Below are 10,194 nucleotides of genomic sequence, written 5' to 3'. Positions count from 1 at the left end.
TAGCTACTTCCAGGATGGCCCTCCGGCTAGACTATCGATTTGTGACAAAGGGCAACATGCTTGCAAGCAAGCACCGCATCCGTTTCAATTAAAGTGAAAAGGACGAGAACGCTTTTTCCAACTCCCTTTCTCCGGTCTTCAGACAGGGAGTCCAGTTCGCATAACCAGCAGGGTCCATGATGATCTTCCGGAGGGGTAATGTGTGATGTGGACACATTCAGTACTGGAAAATAATCTCACAGTCAGACTCGAATGGACTGGATCTTTAGCGGAAAGAGTGAACTGCGAAGTGGAAACCCCGCTCTTGACGTGGGTTGTGGATCTCAGCTACTGAGACTCAATCCCAGCGGGACAGTGCTGGGTTAATGATACCTACACTCGCGAACAGCTGATTGTAGGATATTGTTTCGGAAGGTACACCGACTTACAATGAAGGGCAAGTTGGATCCCGCGGGTTAACCCAGGAAACTCAAAGGAGTGCATACTCATTTTTGCTTGGGACTTAACTGCGTCGAAGTTTCTTTGGTGCACTGGCTGGGGGAGGGCGGAGGACAGAGGAAGCATATGAGGAGGGTAGGTTAGGGGCATAGAGGGTGCAAAGGAGAATAAGGAAGGGGCAGAGGTCAAGGAGGGAAAGGGCCGGACTGGGTTGACAGGCGGGGCATGAGCTACTTCCTGGCGGTGTCCAGCTCTCACGGAGAAACGGTGGTGTCCCGCTACCGGGCCCTGCGGGATGAGAAGCTGCTGTGCGACGTGGTGCTGGTGGCCGAGGGCACCGAGTTCCGCGCCCACCGCTCGCTGCTGGCCTGCGCCAGCGACTACTTCAGGTGCCTGTTCAAGGCTCACACGCGGGAGGCGGGCGCGGCCGTGGTGCAGCTCCAGCTGGTGTCGGCCGGCGGCCTGGGCCGGGTGCTCGACTTCATCTACACGTCCTGCCTGGTGCTGTGCCCCGACAGCCTGGAGCAGACGCTGGAAGCGGCCAGCTACCTGCAGGTGCCCGAGGCCCTGCGCCTCTGCTCGGTCTACCTGGCCAGCAGCCTCAACACGGCCGACTGCTGCCGCCTGGCCAACCTGGCGGCGGGCTTTGCTCTGTTCGAGGCCAGGCGTCGCACCGACCTCTACATCGCCTCCAACCTGTGGCGCCTGCTGGAGCAGGGCGTCGAGCGCAGCGGCCTGGCCGACCTCAACCCGGACTCGCTGCTGGCCGTGCTGGACTCCGAGCGGCTGCCCGGCGTCCCCGAACCCGCGCTGCTAGGGCTGGCCCTCGAGTGGCTGGGCCGCGGCCCCGAGCCCGAGCCCCAGCGCTGGAGCTTTGCCGACGTGGTGCTGAGCCGCATCCGCTATGGCCTCGTCCCCTGCGCCGAGCTTCAGAGGCTGCTGCTGCACGGAGGGCAGGGTGCCGCCGGCCAGGCTCCCGGCGCCCGCCGCCTCATCACGCAGGCCGTGCGCTACCACCATGCCGAGGCCCGCCAGCCGGTCCGCCAGAGCCGGCAGAGCACGCTGAGGAGCGGGCAGAGGCAGCTTGTAGCCGCCGGCGGGCTGCTGCTGCTAGAGCGGACGGAGGGCGACGAGGCGACAGCAGCCGCCACCCCCCGGGCATACTGCGGCCTGTCGGCCCTCGACCCCCACTCGGGCTGCTGGCGACCACTGGCTGACGGCCCGCGGGTGCAGGGTCACTGTGCGTGCGTACTGGGTGACTTCTTGTTCGTGCTTGGCGGAGAACTGTTGGACGAGGCCGGGGAGTCGGGTCTCAGCGGTCCGAAGCTGTTGCCCAGCCGCCGCGTGTTCCGCTACGACCCCCGCTCCAACAGCTGGAGCCGGGCTGCCAACATGCTGAAGCGGCGGGCGCAGTTCGCCTGCTGCGTGGTGGGCGAAAGCATCTTCGCGCTGGGAGGCCGCTGCGGCGCCGGCGAAGCATCGCTCTCGGCCGCCGAGCTGCTCGACCTGGGCGGCAGCGGGCGCTGGGTGGAAGCGGCCGAGCTGCCGCAGCGGCTGCACGGCCACGCCTGCGCCGTCCACGCCGGCACCATCTACGTGTCGGGCGGGCGGCCGGCCGGGCAGGCCGAGGCCTGCAAGGAGATGCACAGCCTGGCGCCGCAGCCGGGGGCGACTTGGCAGCGCTGCCCGCCCATGAGCATCGCCCGCTTCGGCCATCAGATGGTCACGGTGGGCGAGCGCATCTACTCCTTCGTCGGCATGTACGAGCCCTTCTGCGACATCGAGTGCTACGAGCCACCGCGGGCCCAGTGGCAGCGCCTCCGCCCTCTGCTCTTCGACCGCTCCTGCTACGGGCTGGCCGTGCTGGACGACACCGTCTACCTGGTGGGCGGCAAGAAGTGGCAGCAGGGCAGCGAGGTCCCGACCCGGAGCGCTGTGGCCTACGACCCGGCCTCCGACAGTTGGAGGGAGGTGTGCCGGCTGCCCGTGCCCCTGTACGCCGCCCAGTGCGGGGTGCTGCTCCTGCCCGAGCTGCCCGACGCCCAGTGGAAGTCAGGCCTGCAGTAATGGCTCTACAGTGGGCGGCTGGGCCACTACTGCCACACCGGCCAGACGCTGGGCTTTGCCTTCCGACCAGACAGATCATTCCAAGCGTGAGGGTCGCATAGATGGGAAAGCAATGCAGAATATAGTGTTTCAGTAACGGAGAGAGTGCAGTGTAGGTCGTCTAATAAAATGACTGAAACATTCAAGGCAGTGGGGTGCAGTCTGCTCCTGTGAACCAGCAGATTGTTTCATTGTTGTAAAACCATTGAGTGGATACAGAAAGGTGTAAGCCTAATGAGCAGGTGCCTTCATCTCATTCAGTGTAAATCAATAATAAAAACGTTCAGGTGGATAAACATTGACTTAACTCCACTGAACTGAACACAACTTAACGTACAAGTCACAACATAAACCGAGTGGATGACTTCTTAGCAACCATTAACTTTAAGCGTGGATGTGGCCAATATGGAATGAAATTCTAAGATCTCTTTCTACAGTGCAGGGGTGAAAGCTGAATGAATGACTTTAATGGCTTGGCTGGATAAATTCAAGCAAAAAATTCAAAACCTTTCTCCATAGCAGTGGTGTATTACATTGAGTGGCCAGATGTTATCTTATTTTACAATAAAAGCATAATGGAAAACCGTCAGCAGATAACTCATGCAGTGGAATACAAATCTAAACAAAAACACTTTTTTTGTTCCAGACTTGAGTGTAACACCACTAAGCTGATGCAGGTCATCCTTTCTGCTCATTAATTACAAAATACATTCATTGAAAACTCCTGTGCATTTACTTGGCTGCAGCATGCCTGAGATTTTTGATATCATTTACTCAAAGGTTAGAAAACTGAAAGTAAGACTGGCATAACAATGTCTTTCATCCAACCCTATGCCTTACAAATGTTGAAAGCTTTGGATGGCTTACCATGGAGCTGCTGTACCAAAGGGATGAGTGGTGTTATGCAAAAGGACTAGAGATATTTGGATTGCTTTCTTGAAGAGATGGCTAGAGGAACATTTAAGAGATGTGTCCAGAAGTATTGAAAGTATGTAATTCAGAATGTTGAGAAAAATTGTTTTTTTCTTTCAGGGAAGTCACTGGCTAGAAAAGAATTTTTTTTTTTGATAACTGCGAAAAGAACCCAGAGAAATGAGAATATTTGCAACCTGCAACAATGAGGTTAAAGTGTGTTGGGAGCCGCTTCGATAGTTGTTCTCAACAAGGAACTGGATAAGTAGAAAAATGAATTTTTCCAGGGTTACAGGGAAGTTGCACTATTTGGATTACCACTTGAAAGAAGCAGCACTGAAAGCTTGGACAATATTATGATTAATAATAAGCTTTTGCAAGCCCTTTACAGCTTTGTATCTAATTTCAGGGTACTTTATTTGAAGACTGCTGGAAAAATGACAATACTATCAGCTGAATGTCAATGGTCATGGCTCCTTTTTTCCCCTGTAATATTAAATTGTCTTTCAAAGTCATTCAATAAGTTGGGTAACAATCTGCAATTTTTTTTAATAAAAAGTTAATATATTTTGAGTAAGTGCATTGGATGTCAGGCATTTTAAAATAACTTGTTTGGATTGACTTGATTTTTCTCCCATTTGTAAATCATGTCCCAACATTATGAATATGATAAACATGCTAATGGACCTCAGGAAGAGTGCAATGTTAAAATAATTTACATAATGCTAAAGGATAAGCAAACGAAAGGGCAATTATAATCAAATAGCTTTAATGCTCAAGTTAGAAGTTGGAATTTTAATAATGATCAGATATTGGTGGAATGACTATTACATTTGTATAGTTTTGTTTTTGTTGTTCATCTTATGTACATATCATTTGATTTGGATTGTATTTTTGCACATTTTGACATCTTTGCACAAAGAAGAGCAAGAAATTTCACTTGAGTTACATTTAAAGTTACGTAGGGATACCCAGTGACAGACTGCATGTAGCAATGTTGCTCAGATTGACTGGAAAATTATTATTAAACAGACAGCGGGGTCTTGGTAGCTATTACAACAATCTTACAGTATTTAATAGCAATATTGTGAGATTAAACTTGTGGGATAGACCAGAATCTGTAGCCTGCATGAAATATTGGCTGATGTATGCAGTTGTCATATTTTTCACACTGTGTATTAATTAAAATATAAAGTTAGGTCACTGAATGTTAGATCCTTATAAAAACAACAAAAAATAATACTTGTAAATGTTCAGACTGTATGTATAGGAACAAACTATTTTTAGAATAAAATTATTTAAACATTTGACTGTTATGAAAGAAAGATACCCTATTTGAGTTATAGTACCTATTATTGAAGAACTGGGAGCAACCAATGCAGATGAAGCTTTCACAGGCAGCAAACTGACCAGATAATTTGTTATTTTGATTAAATCGAAGAATCAATTTTCAGAGGACACTGAATGAATCATTTTCCCCCATCTGTTTAAGCAGACAGAAGGTTGTGAAGTCTCTTCAAAAATATTGCTAATTTTTTTGTCTGATTTTGAGACTAACATTGGTGCTGGTTAGGAAATGCATGACCCAACAGGGTCTAACTTTATGAAGCAACACATATAAAATGCTGGTGAAACACAGCAGGCCAGACAGCATCTATAGGGAGAAGCGCTGTCTGTGTTTCGGGCCGAGACCCTTCGTCAGGCCCGAAACTTCGACAGGGTTTCTCCCTATAGATGCTGCCTGGCCTGCTGCATTCCACCAGCATTTTGTGTGTGTTGCTTGAATTTCCAGCATCTACAGATTTCCTCATGTCTAACTTTATGAAGTTTGATGAGGCATTGACACTTAAGTGTCTTAACAGGGAGACCACCCTGCTTGTTAAACAAATGATGGGCTGCTTGATTCAAGGTGAGTGGCTGACTGGACAACAGGTTAGAGAGGATGCTTACCAAGGACTGGCAAAGTTGTAAAGAGTGCAGTAAAGTGGATATTACTGGCGACATCTCAAAATGTGTTATTACGGTGATTGAAAAAGGGGTCAGAACATTTATATTCCTCACATTGGAAAAGGTAATATATCTTAAACTATTCTAGATGGTTAACCTAAAAATCTGAAAAAATATTTTGTCCATAGATTAGATGTCTTTTAAAAGCTGTTGGGTATGGGTTATGGGCCATATTTTATGTTTATAAAATGGGTACAAGGCCCAATTTCTAATCCAGCAACTGCCATGTCAGTAATTTCTCCTCGATCTAAAATGTTAATGTGGTTTATGTGATTAAGTGTCACTTGACCTTTAAATTCAGATGTGAGCATGCAAACATTAAGATGACATTTGAGATTACTTAATATGGAAAATATCTGTTTCATACTTCATCCCCTACTGAATTCTCAGTCAGTCATTTTGGGGGTTGCTTCATTGACCATGTCTATTCCATTCGCCAAAAGCAGAAATTTCCGATGGTAAAACATTTAAATTCCAATTCTCATTCCTGTTCTGACATGTTCGTCTGCAGCCTCCTCTTGTGTCAAGGTGGAGGAGCAACACCTTGTATTCTGTTTGGGTAGCCTCCAACCTGATATCATGAATATCAATTTCTCCTTCCGGTTAAAAAAAACTACCTCTCCCCCTTCTTTTATTCCCCACTCCGGCCTCTTACCTCTTCTCAACTGCCTGTCACCTTCCCCGTATCTCCTCTTCCTTCCCTTTCTCCTACCACAAATGAGAAAATTTGCAGATGTTGGAAATCCAAGCAACATGCACAAAATGCTGCAGGAACTCAGCAGGCCAGGCAGCATCGATGGAAACAGTGTACGGTTAACGTTTCTGAAGACGGGTCTCGGCCCGAAACATTGACTGTACTCTTATCCATAGATGCTGCCTGGCCTGCTGAGTTCCTCCAGCATTTTGTGTGTGTTGCTCCCTTTCTCCTATGGTCCACTCTCCTCTCCTATCGGATCCATATAACTATATACCATATAACAATTACAGTACGGAAATAGGCCAACTCGACCCTTCTAGTCCATGCTGAACACTTACTCTCACCTAGTCCCACTGACCTGCACTCAGCCCATAACCCTCCATTTCTTTCCTGTCCATATACCTATCCAATTTTTTTTTAATGATGATATCGAACCTGTATCTACCACTTCTACTGGAAGCTTGTTCCACACAGCTACCACTCTCTGAGTAAAGAAGTTCCCCCTCGTGTTACCCCTAAACTTTTGCCCCTTAACTCTCAACTCCTGTCCTCTTGTTTGAATCTCCCCTACTCTCAATGGAAAAAGCCTATCCACATCAACTCTATCTATCCCACTCATAGTTTTAAATACCTCTATCAAGCCCCCCCCCCCCCAACCTTCTATGCTCCAAAGAATTAAGACCTAATTTGTTCAACCTTTCGCTGTAATTTAGGTGCTGAAACGCAGGTAACATTCTAGTAAATCTCCTCTGCACTCTGTCTATTTTGTTGACATTTTTCCTATAATTCAGTGACCAAAACTCTCCGCAATACTCCACAATACTCCTCTCCTGTCCTTTATCTTTCCCACCCACCTGGTTCCACCTATCACCTTCTTGCTTGTCTTTCTTCCCCTCCCCACACTTTTTATTTTGGTGTCTTCCCCCTTTCATCCTGTCCTGAAGAAGGGTCTCAGCCCGAAACATCGAATGTTTATTCACCACCGTAGATACCTGCTGAGCTTCTCCAGCGCTTTGTGCGTGTTGTCAGTCCACTCTGTACAAGCAATGCCACAAAGCTTGACTACTTCAACCCTGCAGCTCTCTTATTAATTGCAAACATTAGTGGAATCCATTATGCTTGTTTCTAGATTTGCAGTGGCACAATGTATTCTGTCTAAATGCACTTGTGCATCCGTTTCTTCTTATTCTTATATACACGGAGGTGATTTATTTGCATTGTTTTGAGCACAATAGTTGCATACTCAACCATGCAGTGAGATTTTTCACTGATACTGAAAAGTTAGTAAAGGCTAGTATTCTCAGTACTCTCTAAGTAGCCGAGTGTTAGTCATATGGGCTTAGTGTCTTGTGACTGCCGTCTGTCGCTGTGACTCTACTGCCCAAACACAGTTCACCACTTGTATGAACAATACGTGCATTTTCCCAGACTCTGGAAAGGGGTTCATAAATGTATTGACACCGGGTCAGATTAAAATTGTTAGGTTCTTACCTTACAAAGTGAAGAAATAACATTCACCGCAAATTCCTTTTATTGAGCTTGGTTTCACTTCCACTCGGGGGAAAAACATACCAAAACAAACAGTTCATGTTTATTTTCTTTCTACACACTTCGGGACAGAATAAAGAAAACATTTCTGGAACAAGTATAAAACAATCTCTTAACCGTACAAAAAACTGCAGTAAAACTTTGCGTGTGAGCCGACCGGAACCCGTGTGTCAATGTAATATTACAATTGGGATCTTATTTGAAATTGTGACAGGAGGGAGAACATCATGAACCTATTGATTAACCTATGACAGTAAAAGAATAGTATAGTTAGACTTAGCTATAACTTCTGTAGCCTAGTTAAATCTGACTAGGAGGGTGGAAGATGTCTTGGCAAAATTAGCATTCCCTTCCATTAAAAATCAGAATCAGGTTTAATATCACTGGCATATGTTGTGAAATTTGTTGTCTTTGTGGCAGCAGTATAATGCAATACATAATATTAGAGAAAAATAATTGTGAATTACAGTAAGTATAATATATGTTAAATAAGTAGCGCAAATTTAAAAAAATCCTGCTTGGTACAGTTTGGGTGTGAGAATATTTAAATTTTGTGTTTTGGCCTCATCAGAACTTCAGAGTACTTTAAGAAATACTTGAGGAGTAATTACCACAATTTTGTGTCTTTTGAACCTGTAATATGTTTTATTCTCCATGAAGTCCACTTTATTTATAAAAGAGAACAAATATGGTGCTTATTGTCTCAATGTCTATGCTCCAATTTTTGGTTAATGCCAGAACAAGGAATAAATGCAGAAGCTGGCCATTCAACTCTTCACACCCACTAAGATTGTAACTGTATTTTTTTAACCACAGCACAACATTGATAGAATATTCATCAATATTAATCTGAAAATTATTAAAACTAATATGGTTTAAATGCTTTCTATCATAAGTTTTCAATTCTTGCACAAGTCAGAGAAAAACAGCAAGTAAATCATATGGGGAACTTCAGAAGATCAAGGGATAAGTGTAGCAGTAATCCCACTTCTCAGATCTGTGTAGGGAACAAATAATTTACAATACAAAAGTCATGCAAGAAAGGTAAGGGACACCTCATTCACACTGTCCTCATTCAGCATTGTGTGACAGTGTACCTGCATTTCTTGGACTTTAGTGAACTAAGCCCCCTCCCCCAACCCCCAAATTCCAATTAGTGAGTCAGTTCCAGGGATTTGCCTTCAATTCTAAAACTTCAGGAAAACAGGAACTATGACCTGGCAATATGGATCGGATTTAATTCAAACTTTTGTCTCATATCTCAGACTTATTCAGGCAACAGTGGAGAGTGCAAAAGAAAGCATCATTCTGAAGGAGCAGATTTCTATTTTGCCGACTATGAAAGTCACTGGTGGTGGGATGGGGGTTCTGTGAGATGTTACACTATTTAGTGACTTGTATTATATTGGCACTCTATGTTCCTTTGTATTTTTATTTTTCTTGCCACCTGCTATTTGTTTCCTATTTAATTAGGTCAAAACTGCCAATATTTAAAATGTCTGATGAACTTCCTCAAGGCTGCAAAAGTTTGTCTTAAATAGCCACAGCCTTTTGAGTTTTCAGAATATCAGTATCAATATCTGGAAGTAAGCTAGGCCAAGGGAGAATTGCGGTCAGCACACGTTATGACTGGCAAGACTAGCATGGCAATTTGGTTTTTCAGGACTGGAATTTACAATAGTGCAAGAGTTAGAATTTGGTCTCTTTTTTAAAGTTGGGGGTTATCATGTGGCTTGCTTTGCCACTTTCATTATTATCCAACCCTGAAGAGACACGTAATACCTGTAAACACAAACAAGAGAGAATCTGCAGATGCTGGAAATCCAAGCAACAGTACCTGTAATACTGCGTTAAATATTAAAACTGAGCAACCATGGTTGATGATAACTTTGTTATGCAAGCCATTCATATGATCAGATCTCTTTGTGTCTGCCTAATGACTTAACTTACCTTTCATACGTTATATATTGACTTATTTATCTTACAAAAGTTTCCAAAATTTAAGATTTTAAGCCTGCTTGGGAGGAAAATAAGCTAGATACAAGGAAGCAGTTATTAATAATGTGGCAGAGGTACAATAGTAAATTTATAACTGATATGATTACCATGCCTCAGGTTTTTAAGCACTTTCATTGAAGCTACTGTCTAAAGAAGTTTATAAAGCTTGTTCACGGTTCTCTACAATGAGCACAATCTCATTTTTCTTTTAATCTTCCATGTCAAATTTTAGCTCTGTGACTTGTAACTGAAACATAGCCCCAAGTATATAACTTAATTTAATCTGTTGGTTAAGTGGAGACGTATAACAGTTTAAAAATGTATAGTAACAGACACAAAATGCTGAAAGAAATCGGAAGGTCAGGCATAATTTCTGGAGGGGAATACACAGTTGACATATTGGGCCGAGACCCTTGATCAGACTTCCTCCAGCATTTTGTGTATGTTATGCTGGTTTTCCAGCATCTGCTGAATCTCGAGTTTAAAAT

At 44.9% G+C, this 10,194-nt stretch overlaps 1 protein-coding gene across 1 annotated transcript; it reads left to right on the top strand.

Annotated features, from left to right (window-relative positions):
- Positions 1–663: 663 nt before the first annotated feature.
- On the top strand, positions 664–2,690 carry LOC132392341 (kelch-like protein 34). The gene has a single exon (XM_059966156.1). It carries the CDS (start codon positions 664–666, stop codon positions 2,503–2,505), a length of 1,842 nt encoding a protein of 613 aa, XP_059822139.1. The 3' UTR covers positions 2,506–2,690.
- The last annotated feature ends 7,504 nt before the right edge of the window (positions 2,691–10,194 follow it).

Source organism: Hypanus sabinus, chromosome 4, assembly GCF_030144855.1.
Source record: "Hypanus sabinus isolate sHypSab1 chromosome 4, sHypSab1.hap1, whole genome shotgun sequence".
NCBI classification, from domain to species: Eukaryota; Metazoa; Chordata; class Chondrichthyes; order Myliobatiformes; family Dasyatidae; genus Hypanus; species Hypanus sabinus.
The sequence above is the reverse complement of the archived record's forward strand: the minus strand, read 5'-3'. Positions and strand labels throughout refer to the sequence as shown.